This window comes from Homalodisca vitripennis, chromosome 2 (genome assembly GCF_021130785.1).
Source record: "Homalodisca vitripennis isolate AUS2020 chromosome 2, UT_GWSS_2.1, whole genome shotgun sequence".
NCBI classification, from domain to species: Eukaryota; Metazoa; Arthropoda; class Insecta; order Hemiptera; family Cicadellidae; genus Homalodisca; species Homalodisca vitripennis.
The window spans coordinates 117073668-117093344 of record NC_060208.1 but is presented as its reverse complement, the minus strand read 5'-3'; the positions used below and the strand labels follow the sequence as shown (position 1 = coordinate 117093344).

The 19677-nt window shown below is 31.6% G+C and overlaps 1 protein-coding gene across 1 annotated transcript; it reads right to left on the bottom strand.

Annotated features, from left to right (window-relative positions):
- Window positions 1-19415, bottom strand: LOC124355778. The gene is made up of 3 exons (XM_046806931.1): window positions 19348-19415; window positions 4696-5201; window positions 1-123 (listed from the first exon to the last, which is right to left on the bottom strand). Exons 2-3 carry the CDS (start codon window positions 4939-4941, stop codon window positions 1-3), a joined length of 369 nt encoding a protein of 122 aa, XP_046662887.1. The 5' UTR covers window positions 4942-5201; window positions 19348-19415.
- Between the last annotated feature and the right edge of the window lie 262 nt (window positions 19416-19677).

Below are 19677 nucleotides of genomic sequence, written 5' to 3'. Positions count from 1 at the left end.
TCAGAGTGTGCCCGCCAGCTTCTTGCGCGTCAGTAAGATAATGTTCAGCAGGTTAGCGATGGTCCCGAACACGCAGACTAGAAGACTCGCATATCTGTGGATTTGGCGGTAACCTGCAGCCACCTGCAACAAGCACAATAGCACGTCTTAGTCGGAGTGTTCTCGTCAGCCCTTGCGCATGAGTACGATAATGTTCAGCAGGTTAGCGATGGTCCCGAACACGCAGACTAGAAGACTCACACATTTCAATCGGAGTGTTTCCGCCAGGTTAATTACTATAGTACTACTGATAGTAGGTACGAGATGGTTCTAACCTGCATATTTGAACACTCGCATATATGTGAATTTTGCGGTTACCTACAGCCACCTGCAACAGAAACAGTCAGAGAGTCTCTGATAAGGAGATTTTATCACTTGAAATTATCAGTTGAAACTATTCCATAAACACTGGTACAGCACAACACTGCAGTGTTCTGTATACCATATTTTGGTATTATTGTTTAGTAATTCTTTCAAGCAGGTATTGTTAATAGCGTAACTGAAAATATCAATACTAATCAATACCTTTATGACTTCAAACAAGCTATAATAGTAAACATTAATCAATACGTAATAAATAAATTCAAAGCGCATAGTAACTGGTTTAATATATTTAACCACTAAAGTAAATAAATAATTTAAACACATTTATCTGTTATTATTACTCAATTTCAGTAATCAGTTCCATTTTAAAAATATATACATTTATTTTAATTTTTGTTATAAACAGCCATTCTATCCACTTCAGGACAATTTATTAGCTTTTAGCAATAATATTGTTTGGAAATGTAATATCCGAAACTCTCTTACAAATTTGTTACATTTTTGTAGGTACTTTATAAAAAAGCTATTGAAGTACGTGCTGTCGTATTGAAGTTTACAAACATACTTGTTTCGTAATAAATAAGACCAGCACATCATAAACACAGATTTACAGAATGCAAACGCTCCCACCAGCTGTTTTTAGTTACATAAATATTTTAAAAGAAGGACGCCCAACGTAAATATACCAGAATATTGCTTTATAGCCTACTAATAGACTAGATATTCCAGAAATTAAAAAAAAATTACGCTATTTTCTGAGCAAACTGTATTAAATTAACCTTTGTTCTGATTTAAACTAAGTAAAAGTGCATGGAAGAAAAAGTTCCTCGTAGCTTTTCTTCATATGATGCTCAGAGCCTATAACCATCCCCCATTTCAGGTTCTAGAGTTTATATGTACGAGTATATATGAAATGGTATAAAAACGTTCACTTAAGTATATCGACCATGTTCATTGGTACATTTTGTTCACCATTCCATTCCGATATTGTGGCCATTTAAACTTTAATGAATCGACATATCCCTTATTTACGGACCTAGAGAACAAAGTAAAATGTGTCATTGACTATAACATTTTTTCATTTGAATTAAAATATGTATATTAAAAAAACTATGAGTTTTTGAACTATTGCCCAATAGTATTACTTGGTTCTCTTGACAAAGTTATAGAAAAATGTTTAGCTGACAGTTTGATAAAGCATCTACAAGCGAATACAGTTATAAGTAAAAGCTATTACACAAATCAAATGGGACGGCATCTAACGGTCTATTAAGTGACTATTCAGGCATGCAAAGTAATTAAGATTGTAGGTTTTATAAATTTTTCAAAAGTATTCAGTATTCTGAGGCACTATAAAATTAGTTTGGAATTAGAAAAAAGCTGAAATAAGAGGCTATACTAATTGGATTGGTTCACAGACTATTAGATCAAGTAAGTATTAAAGATATCTATGGTAAAACATGGTTATTAACGTTTGGTAGTATTCCGGTCCCATGATTTACGTACTCTATGTTAATGACGGGCCAGATTTCATGAAACCAGGTAAAATATTAACGTACAAAGATGAAATAGCAATTGTTATTTCAGACTAGAGGGTGGAGGAAAAAGTGCATTTACTGCAGATTTCTTAGCATTACCGTTATAACCATATGATGTTTATAATCCAATATCATATAATCGTACGATAATGATTTGGTTATATAAGTGGTAATAAAACCAAATTGATGCAAATGTATTCCCTAGCCTTTACATGTGTACGGCCAAACATACAATTTCACATACATAGCAACTTGCATAGATATCTTTACGACGAGGTATCTTTCAATGCCTATCATTCAAATTTGTGACAAGTTACTCTGCATAACATTAGACCGTAACATGCAGTGGGATTTGGAAATTGAAAATATAATCGCGAAATTGAGGGTTTATGTTTCAAAGTTTTATTTTTTAAGCCAATATTCACCTAACTAACTACTACTTATAGTTTATAATTTTTTACAATGATATGCATATGGTTCAACCAACACGGATTAATTCACACATAGCTTATCTTGGAATAATACATCAAAGACTCAGTTGATACTATTGGATGATTTTCATGCCAGTATTTTGAGAATAATGTTGGGCAGATATGTAATTTTTCGTTAATAAACATCAGATAGAGGTTTAAAAATAAATTATACATTGCCATGAGATATTTGTTTACTCCATGCATAGACGGAATATATTGAATTATAATGATTCTGCAGATTATAAAATTAAAAATAAGTACAAATATCCTTCTATGTTCAATTTTTATTTTATGCTGAAAATAAAATGAAATAAAAAATGTCTTTATTGAACACAAAGAAAAACATATACAATTGGCGAGGTTAGGACTATTAAGTCCTACGGCCAGAGGATAAACACTCATAAACAATAATATTTTCTCTGTAACCAAGATTGCAATAACGCAAACCTAAGAATTAAGGCATGACAAAAGTACTTAAAAAGCACCACATTCAAAATTAACATGCCAACCGATCAGTCAACCGTCACTCAAACCCTTTCCGCTTTGGTTGCCAGTTCTGAAATGTAAAGTAACAAGTAAACCTACAAAATCACGTATATAAGATATAATTGTAATAAACCAATGCAGCATCACGTTCATCTAGAGTAAAGTAATAACAAAGGTCAATCCTGTGTCTTGATTTGCCGTAATTTTGTTTCTGCCGTGACGATCTCCATTTACTATTGGACTCTGGTCAGTTGTCTGTGGGTGATCAGTGCAAAAGGAGGACAAAAGTTCTTACAAAAGCCCCCCTCCCGATGCTGTACGATTACCTGACTTGGCCCTCCCATTCCCAAATTCTATAGTTGTCTGTAGACAACAATGAAGCGCGTTTTTGTCTTTTGCACGCGCACTAAAAGTGCTCTATTTTCTATAGAGCTATTCCCAAAATATTTATTCTATACTAAATGGTACCATTAAACTCAGATTTTGAAGAATTGTTTCTGCGATATGTTCTAACAATACATCTTTTAAAATAAACACGATATAGCTGCATAACGAAGTTAAAACTGCAATAGCTGTAGTGAAATTTTCAATTGATTCTGTGTCGTAACATCACAAGATTTACATGATGCCTGCCGGTGTCATGGGCTTCTAATTACATTGAAATTCCTGGTAGCCTAATCGTTTTTGTTCAAAGCGTCTCTGTTACAGTACGCTTGCTGATAATGAGTAATACAGTTTTGGAAATAAGTAGCATCAGAAAGTAAGGTAATTTGTAAAAGAAATATGTTAGTGGCACATGTCAGTTCAATGTTGTTACTTCAAGTATGGGATTTAGGTGGCGTAATAATTAAAGTCTCAAATATCCTTCTAAATACAGAATAACTCACAGTGTTATTATAGATAACTGCAGATCGTTTCCATTTAGGCCTAAATTCCGTTTCCGAAGAGAAATATTTACAAAGAAAAAGTAACATAAGTAGCTATACGTGTAAAATTATTAAAATGTATATAGATGTAAACAAACGTACCTCAAAAATACAGGAAAAACACTGGCCAACGTACAGTTGAAACGGAATAATAGCTTGCAGGGCTCGATACGCCTTCATTAAAAAGATGATGCAATATATCTGATTACTAAGCATGAACTTAAATTGCCTTAAAACAAAATGATACTCTTGGTTTAAGCCTTCTCTCAGGTGATAACGATGTTATTTTACAAAAGATGACTCTAAAAGAGGATGTCAACGTAACTTCAGCAACTCAGATTTGGTAAAGAAGAAGTAGGTAGATGGATGAAAACCTACGATATACAGAGACGATATTCAAAGGGATTCTCGAAATCGGCATTTTCTGAATTGGCTGAGTGTTATAGAAGCCTATCACAAGAGCGCCTGTCTGCCTGTCTTTCCACATGATATATCAGAAATGAACCTGAATATAAAAAATTTCATATAAAGTGTAATTTGTTATCGAATACACGAAACACGAAGTTCGAAAATGGTACATGTCACTCCGTAGATATAGCTGAGTGACATTAAAGATGTATCGCTCAGCAGACTGTCAAAATTTCACTCTTCTCGGTCTAGAGACTGTAAACAATTATTTTCTGTCTGTATGTAGTATTTCTTGAGAAAGAAACTATTGAGCTATAGACCTAAAATTTTGCATGTAACTTCATCGAAACCTCTTACCTGACACATAGTGCCGTGCTCCTACCTTGTCGTGGATCCTTTAATGTTCGGGATGGTTGATTAGAGAGAATGGATCTATGTATGCCTGAATATATATATATAAACCACAAGATACAGTATTTTCTAATGCTCTAATGTGCCTACCTCTCTAAGAGTGCCCTCGCAGTAGGCCGGTACCACCGGTTCAGGGTCTCGGCTCGTGTTAAACAGAAACTCAAGGTCGGCCTCGGTAAAGTTGAAGAGTGCCTGTAGCCCCTCGTGGCTCAGCCCAGATTGCCTCAGCGCCTCTGACCGGTTCCTCATCTGACTCAGCAACTGCTGATAGTAATCGGCCATGTCTGCTGCTGAAGGCTGAGGCTGAGGCCGATTTGCCCCCAGCTTCAGGAACATCCTTTTCACTCAGTTCTTTTACTAATTTATTTAAAGACATCAACTTTAAAAACTAATTTAATCAACTTTACAAAGTACACTGAAACAAGTTTTTCACAACGTACGAATTTATATTTATATATTTTTGTCAGTAATTACAATGTATACCAAATAAACTGACTTATTTATGGAATAATTAATATTATTGTCTTTTGAATGATAGATCAATAATTGAAGTTGTTCGATGGAAAGCTTTCAAACGATTGGTTCCACTCCATTTCCTACGAACAAAACATAAATGTTACTATAAGACATTGATACTGTCTTCTAGTAATACCCAGTAAAGGACATTTTAAAATACCTTATATTGACTGCGTAGCTAGTATATTACATCTAATTGAAACTAATGTACAATAGTTATATAGCTATTTACACGTGGTAAATATACTGTTCACTAATAATAAAATTACATTCCACGTAGTGAAAACTGCTGTATGAGCTTTTCTTACATGTAGTAGAAACTAATATACAATAACTATATAGCTGTATTGTAAGTAGTTAATACGTTTACTGCGGTTATATACTGACTGTTTATTATTTCAATTAACAATGTACTGTCTGCCGCAGTCAACATGTAAAATCATTTATACCTACACAGAGTTTTGAATTTATTTGTACCATATGATTATTAAAATACCTGAGTGTAAATATTAAAATTATTCATTGACACTGTCTGTTTACTTATATTGACTTTTTTTTAAATATATTGATGTTTAAAAATGTACAACTCTTACCTATTTTAATGACCAAAATATAATATTAATTTATTATAACTGCTCATAGCACACCTGTAAATAGTGCTGCCAAATAAACTGCATATATATATATATATATATATATATATATATATATACACACACATATATATACATATATATATATATATATATATATATACATATATATATATATATTTCTGTTTCAGTGTCTCAGACCAAACGTTGTATGTGTTTAAATTATAATAAGTTAAATTAAAGTAATTAATGTTTCTTTGTAGGGAATACTGATTGATATATACTATAACAATTATTAAAATATATAATGTACTATTGAACGGATACAGTTACATTTTAATACAGTTCACCTTACAACCAACAAAACACATCAACACACATACATTACATTTACAGTTACATTTATCAAAAGTTAACCTTCTATGATGTGATGGAATATGCGTTTGGCCAGCGTTTAACTTTAAATAAAGAGAGGTATGAGAATACTATAAACATAAGTACTATTATACAATCAACTGTTATCAAGACAGCAAAATTATAAAGTAAGAAACGCGCTCGAGATATTTCATGTAGTTGAATATGATTATGTAAGCTATATATATATATATATATATATATATATATATATATATATATATTGTTAATATACAATACTGTATGAAGTATCATGTGAACACAATTTTATGCTTGTATTTTATTCGGAGCCTTGGTGCAACTCTTTGTTATCAGACAGACATCTGGACAACAGCGTACAATATTCACCGTTCCTTATCATCGAGGATTTATATTTATATGTATTGGAATATCGTATTGCTCGCGAATGTCATCCCCCAGAAGACACATACACGCACACAGTCCTGTAAATGGTAGGTTTCGAAGACCGGAGTTCCCCCACGCACGCACGCACACATACACACATTCTTATACCTAATAACACTTTGCATTTAAAGTATCTCTTACAGTCACTATACTAATTCTTCCCTAATTCAAATTTATACGAGCCAAAATATATACAATCACAAATTATTTGTCCAAATATAACCTTTACACTTACAGCATAGTTCAACACATACAGACGCAATAAACACATACAAACTCGTACATATGTAAAAAGATAAGATGCTTATCAAACAAACTAAATTGTGATATATATATATATATATATATATATATATATATATATATATAGCTTACGTACTGTACAGTATCCTAGTATCTCAGAAGTTGCACACAAATACTGCATAATTTTATTAACAATTGTTGTGGTGATTGGTTTTGTTAAGAAGTAGATACAAACCTACAACATGTAACCACAACACACATAGGGTTACATATAACCTAAATATAACAAATGCATAGGTACTAATGTATTTGTACAGTTGTTGAGTATCTGACCATTAGTCTGAGACGTGTACTAAAAAGAATTGAAAAGTAAGGTTACGCTTGAAATATCGTCCTTCAGGACCTGCGTTGAACGGTCATCGACGAGGATTGATAAATGACCGGGGCTGATAGCCGATATGTGAGACATACTTTACGAGAAATCGTGACGTAATCATGACCCTGGAATACAAGACGATTCACACTTTATACACCTCTACTATTAATTCTGTTAGTTTGTGACATTTTAATCTACATATAAAAATATAAATAGTGGCGTGGACGCAGAACATTGGTTTACTGATTTTTACATCTAGTACAGTCTTTTAAATGCACTTATCTCCTCATTCAATTAAAATCAGATATCACATACAACTGACTTTCTTGTTTAGAAAAGTCACAAGAAAAAAGAACAGTCTTAGCGGTCATAAAATTCGCTTCATGAAGAAGAATCAAAATAGTTATGTAAGCAATAAATCTAGGCGTCTCTAAAACTCACAGTTCTGTCTTTGATCTAATGAATCTAAATTTTAGTCTTTTATGTACTCACTAGCACTAGTCGCGGCTTCGTCCGCAATTTCTATTGCCGTGGAATTTATTGTATAGCTCCCTTAATTTCAGTAACACTTGAACTACTTTAGACCATTGTAAAGGAACTCCAAAATCGAATTTTATAACTCTTTGAGTGAAAGCACTTGTGATAATACGATAAGGTCCTACGATATTGTAAAACTGGTATAAACATACCTGATTTTCAGAATTCAAGACATACAGGTCGAGTGATTAAGGAAGTTAGTAAGTTATTATTAGGTCAGTTTTGCATTTCTAGTTCAAATTAATTATATATACAAGGAAACATTGACCCCGAAAACCAATATATACAGGTTATTTTGTGAGACGTTGCACAACTTCAGAACATGATAGTAGACAAGAAAAAAATGTTCAAATGAAAATATACCTATCTCGCTTCATTAAGTGCCTGTCTGTCCATATGTGTTTTTTATTTTAAAAACCGTATCTCAGAAGCCGTTGGAACAAATATAATGAAAATTGGCAGTAATGTTAAGCTAATTACAATATTCTCACTTTCATTTCAAAATAGCGGCATTAAAACTTTTTCGAATTTTGATATCCCAAATCTGTTAATTAACGTAAAAATTGCAAGAATAATTATTTATTGCAAACTTAATGACAACACTAAAAATACCAAATTTGTTAGAATCGGTTTTGAAATAAAATAATAAAATAAATTTTAGTTGTTGAGTAAAACTAAAATTAATATTAATAACACACACATTTTTCAACACTTTCTTTTCGACAGTTGTCATCAATATGCAAAGATAATTAATTCGTAACGTTCTTGCTTCCCAATCTATGTTCTCTATACACACTATTTCTTCGGTCCAGTGTAGGAATGATATCAGTATTTACATACCTAATCAGTATTGTAAACTTTACCAGTGACGAACTGATTCGATGTCCCCTTTAACGATTTTCTGTTATAAGCATTCTATTAAAAACCCCTTATTGCTTTGTGATTCCACTTTCTACATTGACGGACTCACTGAGCTCGCTTGTTTCCTCAAATTGTAGTTACGGACCGATAATAAGTTTATTGATAGGTGCAGTAAAGATTTACCAAGTTTTATTGCTTTACCTGTAATCGTTCAGGAATGATCAAGTCCGTGCGGGATTTTTTACACCTTATGTATTTACGGTATTATCTTTTAATAATATATTCTGAGGTTTTAGATAGATTTTGCTTAAAGAAACAGCTGTAAAATTTCAACTGTCCTCATTGTACGACTTGCCGACAATTACAAGCGTATCACAAGACTTCACGAAACATGACATCCAAAATTACGCTTATATAATGCAATTAGTGGCAGCAATACCTATCCTCATAGAGGCCAAAGAAGATATAACTTAGTAAAAATTAAACTTATAAATATGTCTGCTATGTTCTTTGGTATGCTTGTACACCATCTCTTTTCACTGTGATGCTAATTTAAACTTATGAACTCCGATATTTACAGAGCTATAGGGAAAACGAAAAGTGTATTAGAATGCAAATAATACCTAAATTATAAATATTATCCAGAATAAATTACATATAAATCACATAAGATTTTTTGACAAGAACTGTGTAAAGAAAAATTAGTGAAGTAAAAACTACATTAAAAATGTATATTGTAAATATACAGGGTACAGAATCTTCGTATTCTTCCGACAGAGTCTTTACTTGCTTAGGAAAAGTCTTATACCAGAGTTCTTAAACCAATATTCCTCATGTAATTTCTAGTAAAACCAGTTATATAATTCAATAATATAGAATAAAAGTTAGAACGCATAACCAATTCTAGAATTAGTTCCAGATGGTATATATAAAACATATGATCTCACTACATTTTCATGTACACATTCACTTAGCCTATTAAAAACTTTATTTTTGGAATTTCTTATGATATATTTTATTTTTGTAAGTCATTACTCTATTTGGACCACTACAGCCATTTGTACAAATTAAGGCTTCCTTGGCTTTTGTTTAGTAAAGAACTCATGTTTGACCATAATGATCACGTGAAATAAAATACGTCACATAAAATATGTCTATGGTAATTGTGTGTCAAAGTACACAATTTTATATTATCTAAACTTGTAGGGCTATGATAATAGGCTGCACCATCGGATTCTGATTTAAAATTTAAGAAATTTTATATGTTATATTCCTCTAATGTAAAATATTTACGGTAATCGAGTTCGATAGTAACTACCTAGGCTGCTTCATCTGCTAATCAGAATGGATTAAAGGGAACGATTTTGCACAATACTGTGTTACTTTACTTTGCAGTTCTAATCATAGAACATAAGAAGTGTTAAGACAGATTAATTTTCAAAAATTGTAGACATGTAACCACACAAAACATTTTCCAGGGAATTGTTCAGACACTTATCGAATTCTTTCACTGAACGTGGTGCCAAAATTGATGTTACAGGAATGTTACGTATGATCAATTAGAATTTACTCTTTTCTCCTTGTTGATTAAATAAAAATAACTCTCTTTCCGGTCCTTGTCTATAGATATAAAATGTTAGATTTCTATGAATAGAAACTAATGTATAATTTACAAATGTATGCAATATACACGTTTATAAGACTGTTTAACATATTTTAATTATATTTTATAAATTGTAACTGCCTTCAATTTGTTACAAACAGAAATACTCAACTCCTAACTAACACAAGGTACATCTAAAACTGATATTAATAATTTAACTCTATCTTTAAATTTACAACGCAAAAGGGTTTTAAAAATTTCGTAGATGATTTAAATTTGATGAAATAATAATAAGTATACAAACATGGTATTAGCCAATAATATAGCAACTGTTAAGAACTGATGCATTTCTAAAACTGAATTGAAAAATGTTATACTAAAACGGTTATAGTTGAAATATATCAATACTTTACTTTATTACTGTTTTTAATATGTACATTCAAATTAAAAGTAAAAGATTATTTAGCAAGTTACATTTATTCACTTACATAATGGAAAGTAAGTTCTTTCACAGATTTCCACTAAATTCAACACTTAACCGAGTCTTGTGAAGTGTACAGAAAGTAAAGAAATAAGTACAAAGAGACGCGGTGATGACGATTGTACGGCGGCAGCGGCGGCGGCGGCGGAGTACGGCGCTACTCGATGTCAGAGTCGGTACTGAGCGGCAGAGTGAGCGACTGGGGCTTATGGCGACGCCTGCGCATATAATCTCAATACCTCGGCTTTCGGCGTTAATCTGGGGCTGTAACGTGTCAAAATGAAACGTGACCAACACATGATCGAACTCATATTACCTGAGAATTTGACACCATAATGTTGTAGTTTGACAAAATACAAAAGACGAACTTAACAATTGTTCGGTGGTTCCGGTTATGTAACCCGGACAAGCACAGTAAATAATGAATATTCTGCATCTAAAATCCAAAAGACTCAGGTATTAGGAACTTGTAATGTAACTATCTGTTATCCGCGGCAATGATAAACAGCAACTCAATGGGCATATTCTTTTCAAGTGTCATTCCAAACACTCCTGATAAAGGTCATACTCACTGCAAGATATTAAAATCTACAGGTATATTTTAGATTTTACTTTAAAAACAGTTTTATGGGACCCTGAAGTAAGAAAATATATTTTTACCCACCCAATAAATAAATCGAATTTCTCAACAACATTTCATGGTATTTGATTAAATAGCTCCCACGATTTCAGTAACGATTGAACAATTTAAGGACAGTCTAGAGGAATCCTAATGTCAAACTCCTTACCTTTCAGTAATAAGTGATGGTGTATGAAATTTAGACAAGGAAGTAAGCATACTTTGTATTTACGTTATGTCAGTGTTTATGGTTAATAGATTCAGATGGTTAATCACTGTTTAAGCTCATCATGTAAGCAATGTACACTTCATATTTGCTAAAACTTACTTTCAAAATAACTAAAATCAAATTTTATTTTATAACCTATGACTAAAACTAAATTTTTCTTATTTGGATAAACTATATGCCCAGTAGTGGTTGCAGAAAATATATGAATAAAAAGTGTTGTTACTATAAAGCTTACTTTATGTTTGATGACCGTAAATGTAAGCAAATTTAAAATTGTAGTTAAATGAGTGAAACATGTTGTCCTGTCATATTACAATATTTACAAAAGCACAAGAGCAATTAGTTACGTTTAACAAAGCTCTTTCAATAACATGTGTTTGCAGCAATGCATTTCTTGTGGGAATTTTTGCAGTTGTAGAGGCCAATGAGGTGGATTCCTGATTACGGAGATTTCTTAGTGCGCCTACAGGGCACAATATAAACTTAAGTACTAAATTGCATGTCTTTATATTTCATGGTTTTTGCAGTGCGTTGACGAATCAGTTAGTCAGTAAGCACATCCTTATACATATTATGACCAATCTATTAAATAAATTCTTAGTTTAGCTTTTAGAAAACTCATTTATTTAGTACATTCTTTAAACTTGCAACATTTATTTGAGCATTAAAGGTGTTTACTAGTAAATGTGTTTTGAGAGATGAATTTACAGAAATTGCCTGTAATATATGTAAGGAGTACAGGTTTAACGCAAAGTTGGACCGTTCTTCATGTAAGAGTGCTTAAGTAGGTAAATCCAAATATTTTATAACAACAAGCAGAATTCGTAAAAGATTTCTTGTTTTCGTTTTATGCAAATGGTTGAATAATTCAATAACTACGATAGAAGTAAATTATAATAAAAATATTAGCTATACAAAACACGATAGGGTGTTAAATTAAAACATTTTAATAATATGTCCTTAGAAGAAAAATGTTTTAGTAATTTCTATCTCTAAAATAATTCTAACTTCTATTTCATTATTATTTCAAACTATGAGTATTTTAATTTATCCCTTCCTCGAGGAAACATTTATATGGACTTTCCGTTTATGGAATCTTAGGATGATAAAGATATTTATCGAGTTAATAAAAATTGCATAGGCATGTAAAGTTTGAATTAAATTACTGTAATCGTGTCATCAATATTTTTGTTTTAAGTCTCTTCCTGTTCTTGCATTGCGATAATTTAGACAAAGTAATTTTTATTCTTGATACACGTGATAAAAACATAATAATAATTAACTAAATAATTACAGAGGGACACTAGTGGAGATTGAATTTAAGTGAGCAGTACACTTTATCAGTTATACCAAAACTTAGAAAGGAAAATTTCTAATCTTGTTGGTTTGTAATTTATTCTGACAGAGAAATTGATATTTAAAATTCAATTATCTAATAAATCAGTGGCTGAAAAACTCTATAGGCTCTTTCACAATGAATACACTTTTAGTATTCTTATATCTATAATTACTTAAAAAAATAAATATCACCTGTAAGGAAAACGTATTTTAAAGCTATTTACAAAAAGTAAATACAGAATATTAGAGCAAAATTGTGCTGCAATATTTCTTTTTCCAAATTACTATTCTAATTTAAAATAACCTACTGCAGTAAAATTATCGAAGAACAGTAAATAGTGTTAATTACTTTATGCAATGGTAATTTTAAACCATTGTATTAACAAATTTAAGGGAAAACTGTCTATTTGACAACCAATAACTTCAAATTTGCGTTGGCCACCCTGGATCGAAATACATAATTTGTCGGTTGGAGAACCGCAGGCTCGCAACTTACGCTTCGCTGAAGGTCAGGTTAATTGGAGCTAAATGCAGTTTTAAATGAAGTTTTGTTCAACTATACCGAGTTTAACACTGATTACAAATTAATCAATTTTAGTAAATCTCGTTATTCATCGTGAATAAAAACCCCGTAATATTTTCTAACGTTTAGCCTACGTCGTGATTATTAAGATAATACAATACCCTTCAAATATTAGTGATAATGCTTAGAATACTTTACGATGTTACATAGAATGCTTTGAAAATGTGTTATTGAACTGTTTTGAAAGTGATTTTATATCTAAACGTATATTCTCAACAAATATTGATAAACATAAAAAGCATATAGATGAAAGTTTTGTAACAAGTACTGTTTCTACGAAATGGTACCCACTCACACTAGCGTGTGCATTTCAACGTCAGACTCGGAAGAGACCCAAGCTATAGGCCATGACAGCACCCGGGGTCAATTGGTGTGTACACACGCTTGATTGGTCAAGGGAATTCTGCTGTATAACAACGTCATAGCTTTGTGACAACTGTTTGTGCTGGCTTCTGTGGAATCAAAGCTTTCCTGATAATGTCCCAAATATTAGTTCAGAAACCCTTTGCCTCTGTAATTTTGTTATATGTTTGCTTTGGTCGATATCCATAACTATGTATTGTTCATTTTGAATCTGGAGGGTATTTTTGAGAATTTTGTACGAGAAAGTCCAAGTTATTAAATTAAATTGAATTTAAGGCTTTTTCATTAAACTTAATTTAAAAGCAGATCGTTTTATAGTGGTTATAGAAATAAAATTAATTTTTTTGTTAATAAATACTTTACTTAAAGCTGCTCTTTTTTCGTGTACTATTTATTTTTACTATTTACATATCGTTTTTCGCTGCCTATTTACTTAGAGATGTTGCATATTGATAATAAATAATTCTATTTGCTTTTTAATTCAGTGATATGCACAAGATCAATTTTCAAAGTAAAACACATACTCATTTCTTTTTAGTTGTAGGTGGCCCCTAGTTATATATCAATATTTAATTTAATGTTTAATGTTGTGAGTGTTTGTAAGAACTATTAGACCTGTTAAGCTAGTAGTTTTTAACTATTACAATGAATGATATAGATTTTAATTATGAAAATGCTACGTAGATGTTATAAATAAAATAGCCTAAGCATACTACACCTAAATACAAGATCAATAGAAAAACATTGGGATGAATTCATAATGCAGATTAAAATATGAAACAGAAATTTTTATTTAATAATCTTATCGTAACAACTTTGTGAGGAGAATACAAAATTATTATCATAATACTATAAGAAACTATGAAAAAGCTTATAAGTTAAGAAAAACCAAACCAGGAGGGGGCTCAATAATGTAACATGAGGGGGCTATAAATTAAACAAAATACTAATATAATATACAAATTAATAGAATGAATATTGGGTGAAATTTTAGTTCATTTAGGATTTTTTTAGTGAATTAGGATAAAAAAACAAGATATGTGTAAAAGCCATCTACAGACCACCTAGTTCTTCAAGTACGTTATCAATAAAACATTTTATGGCGGAAATAGATTCAGATCTAAAGAAGGTGAAGAATTATAAAATATGTGTGCTGATAGGAGATGCTATTATAGATTTAACTGATAAGAAATATTAATATGTTAAGCAGTATGAAACAATTCTAGCTGCATGGGACTAAGCAGGGGAATATGGAAGTATACCAAGGAGGAAGTGAGATTAAGAGTAGTAGTGAAATCACGTATAGGCTATATATTTAGAAGAACATTGTTTCAAGAAAAATAATACTTTATTAATAAAAACAAAAATATTGGACCATTACCCCGTAGTTTATCAGTTATAAATATAACTGACAAACTATATTATTATCTGATTTGTTATTTAAATTTTGTTATTTTTTTGTTATTGTTTTTTTGTTATTTTAAATAAATAACAAATCAGATAATAATCCTAAAACTAATAAAAAAGGGACCTGTATAACGAAAGAAAGTTAAGGTACAATTTTATAAACACCGATTAGAGGGCAATAGTTACTGAGGATGTCAATGAGGGGTTTGAAAAACTGCGTGACACATTTAATAAATTGTATAATGCTAAAGGAAAAGCAAGGTTACCAGAAAGTATGTTATCCGTAAATAAAAAGAATAAAAGAGTGACCTAATGTATATGTTACTTTGTAATAATTGATGAACGAAAAGTCACAATTCTCCAATAATTTTATTTTTATACAGGGACAATACTTATAAATGATAATAATATAATCGTACAATAATTATAAATACGGACAAACTCAAAAGTCAGCTATTGCCCAACATGCATTAGAAACAAATCACACTTTTAAAAATTTCATATTATTAAAACAAGTCCAAGAACTTGACGCTTATGGAACATTATACATAACAAAACATAAAAATAAAATATTTAACAATGATTTTGGACCGATTCAAAATTCACCGTTCCTTTAAAATATAACAAAATTCTTTTTGACCCAAACTTTTATACACATATTAATATTTATTTTATTTTACTTTAAATTAAAGAAATCTTGTATTAAGCTTTACTCAGCTGATAGTTAATTTGAAATGTTAAATATTTATAACATTCAAATTGTTGTTTCACACCTAACGATGGCATCTATGATGCTAAAAGGCCTCGTATACAAAAATAAATTTATTGGATAATTGTGACTTTTCGATCATCCATTATTACAAAGTAGTGTATTCCAATAAGAAGGGCTCCTCCCTCAATCTAATTATATGGTTAAAGAATGAGATAGGCTATTTATAATATGGAAGTATAATCTAAATAACAAACAGTATAGAAAAGCATATAAAAACTTCAGAAATAAAGTGCACAATATGATAAAATATAAGAAAAACTGGTGCTGTGTGGCTCATTTTAATAACACAAAATGTGAAATTAAAAAAAAACTTGGCAGACGTCCACTGGGCATAAACCAAAGGAAATCCTTAGATGAAGTAATAATGGTAGAAATGAGTACAAAGCATACAAAGAAAGACATTGTAAGTAAGTTTCCCAAATATTTTGTAGAAGGTGTGAATCAAATTAAACACAAGTGTAAATACAACAGAACGTTCCAGACATAGACCATCAAATAGATCAGTGTTGCCTATAATAAACAACCTAGATAAAAAACAGAAACCATTAAAGACATTGCACTAAAGATGGATGTTAATAAATCTCGAGGTTCAGAAAAGGACATTACAACAGTGATAGACCAATTATCAGAACTGCTTTCTAGCCTAAAAAACAATTCCTTACGCTAAAGAATATTTCCTGAATTCCTACAGACCTCAATTATAAAACCTATACACAAAGGCAAAGAAAATACTAAAATGCATAATTACCGCCCAGTAGCAACACTCCCAGCACTTGAAAAAGTAATAGAGAAATATGTAGCTACCCACTTATATAAATACCTCGCCGAAAACAGCAAACTAAACCAACACCAGTTTGCTTTTCAAAGAGGAAGAAGCACAAAGCATGCCTTAAAAGAATTTAGGAATTTTACAAACTATGTATTAGATTCAAGTCGGCATATGCTAGCACTTTTTATAGATTTTTCCAAGTTGTTTGATACAATTGATCGTCCAGAATTGGTTGATTCAGTATATGATTATGAAATTATGAATTGGAAAATTATGATTGTTTATATATGAATAAGAATTTAGAAGAAAAAGGGTATATGTCTAACACTATCAAACTAACAGAAATATGTCAATTTTTGGTTAGAAGAGTTTTGGTAGAAATTAAGTTAATTTAGAAAAACCACATTAATGAATGATAAAAGAAACTGACACATTGTTTAATATAAATGTATAGAGTAGGCAACACATTAGACATAAAATTAAAGATAACAATATATATATATATATATATATATATATAACATATATATAACGATATATATATATATATATATATATATATATATATATATATATATATGTATATATCTAATATACTATACAGCCGCATGTGAAACTGACTGACTGACTGATATATATATACAAATTATAACCTACTTCTAGAAGTGCTAGAAACTTGAAATTTTGCACGCAGGTACCTTTTGCCGTATAACCAACAGGAAAAGTCTAAAAACCGGGAATTTGTAATTTTAAATCCCTAAAAAAAATTCGCAAAAAACGCGCATTTTTTACCCTTGCAGGCCTTTTTTGTAAGCCCGATAGAGGGCGAACCGTTGGAGCTAGCTCGGATCTGACGAAAAATTCATAATCAGGAATAAAGTGAACTACAAAAAAGGTCCAGTGGCTTTTTGCTCTATCTTCAATGGTTAAGCGACAAAACGCTCGAATATTTGACATTCCAGAGATTTTTTCGATAAAAATAATGTTTCGAGCCCGATAGCGGCCGAACCGTTGGTCGTAGCTCAAATCTGATTGACCCATTAAATTAGCAAATTGTGCGATTTACAGAAAAGGTCCAGTAACTTAAAGGCCCCATCTCCATTGGTTTGGCCGAAAAACGTGATTATGTGTAATTTTTTTGTAATTTTCACGTGAAAACTTTGTTTTTGGGGTTGATAGCGGTGAAACAATTGGTCGGAGGTCAAAATAAAACAAAGGTTAGATTTAGGAAATAATATGATCTAAAAAAAAGGTTCAGTGACATTTTACTATATCTCCATTAGTTTGACCGCAAAACGTGATTAAGTGAAAATATTTGGAAATTTTCGCCTACAAATTTACATTCCGGGCTTGATAGCGGCTAAACGGTTGGTCGTAGCTCAAAACACGTCATATAATAAGTTTTAGTAAACGACGTGTTCTACAAAAAAAGTCCAGTAACTTTTTGCCCTATCCTAAATGGTCTGGTCGAAAAACCCGTTTAAAGGAAATATTTTATAATTTTTAGGTAAAATTTTGTTTCTGGAGGCGGTAGCAGCCGAACCGTTGGTCATAAATTAAATCCTAAATGTTCAATAACTAGACAATCTAGAGATAAAAAAAGGTTAGGTAGTTTTTTGTCGTATATCCTTATGTAAGCCCTAAAATCTTTCTTAATGGCAAAATCTTGGTCGCATTTAGCAATTTCAGGAGTTGTAAATATGATGCGACTGTAATTTGTCCAATCCGTTCTTGTTCTGGATTTAACTTGTGTTACTAATTTAACGAGTGACTACAACCCCACATTGTGAATTGGCTGAGCGTTAGAGAAGGTAACATTAAAACCCCCTGGAATTTCCTGGTATGACCAGAACCTCCCGAGTAAATTGAACCCCTGGTGTGTTAACCCCCCGGTAACATTAACCCCCCCAGGGAATTTCCTGGCTTGACTAGATAATCTCCTGATGATATTAAACCAACTGTTCAACTTAAAATACTGCCTTAAGGTCGGTTTTTATTATGTTTATACTAAACAATTCAAGATAGCTGACCAGTGCAGACTTTTTTCCCGAGCTTATTCCTGGCTAAACCAAAGCTCGCAGCTAAAATCTGACGACGGAATCAAAAAATAAAAGATAAAATTAAATTTCCGACAAGTAAGGTCTAGTCACTTTTCTCGTATCTCTAACGGTTAAGCCACAAAATGCCCTAAAATTCTAAAGTTTGGTTAAAATTAAACACTCCATTTTCCACTTCCTCGCAAATCTAATCACGGACTGTATTTATCACAAAAATCTTCATATCTCATAATTTTGCTGAAACATCATCACTTAATTTTCTACGAATTCCATTGATTATTTTATACATCACTCATAAATTGGCTGAGCGTTAGCAAAGCACCCGCACATTCTCGAGAACGGATACAACTGTGAATATGAAACTTGGAAACCTCACGTCCGAATTTAACCAATCACCAAATCGCTCTTATCCCCTAATTTGGCCAACACCCAAAAGGGGGCCTGGGGCGAGCAGAAGGCGAGTATATATATATGAACCAATTAAAATTTAAAAATGAAATAATATGGTAATAGACCAAGAAAGTGCCAAAAGCTAAAAGTGTGTAATAAAGGAGGATAATGCAGCTAGAAACTCACCCTATACAGTACAATTCCACTGATAATACTTTTCAATTTAAACCCACGAAACACTGCACTTCATACACTCCCGCATCAACACTTTACTTACACAGATCTATACACTGCGAACTACTGACATATTGGTGGACATGGATGATGAACACGCGACGGGGACAGGACGGGAATTGACTATGCACAATCAAACATACGTTCAAGTAATAATTACCCCAGGGGCAAAGTACTGGGTCTGTTTGCTGGCGTTATGTCAGGTTTTTTGGTTGCGGTCCTTATTTTTACTAGCCACTATTATAATAGTGAAATAATAATGAAACTTATTTAGACTGTATA

Bases quoted from the DNA above. Each gene is read 5' to 3' on its own strand.
- LOC124355778 (XM_046806931.1), bottom strand. From the start codon at position 4,941: ATGTTCCTGAAGCTGGGGGCAAATCGGCCTCAGCCTCAGCCTTCAGCA. The intron at 124-4,695 runs GTAGGCACATTA...TGCTTGTTGCAG, and splicing joins GCGAGGGCACTCTTAGAGAG to GTGGCTGCAGGTTACCGCCA.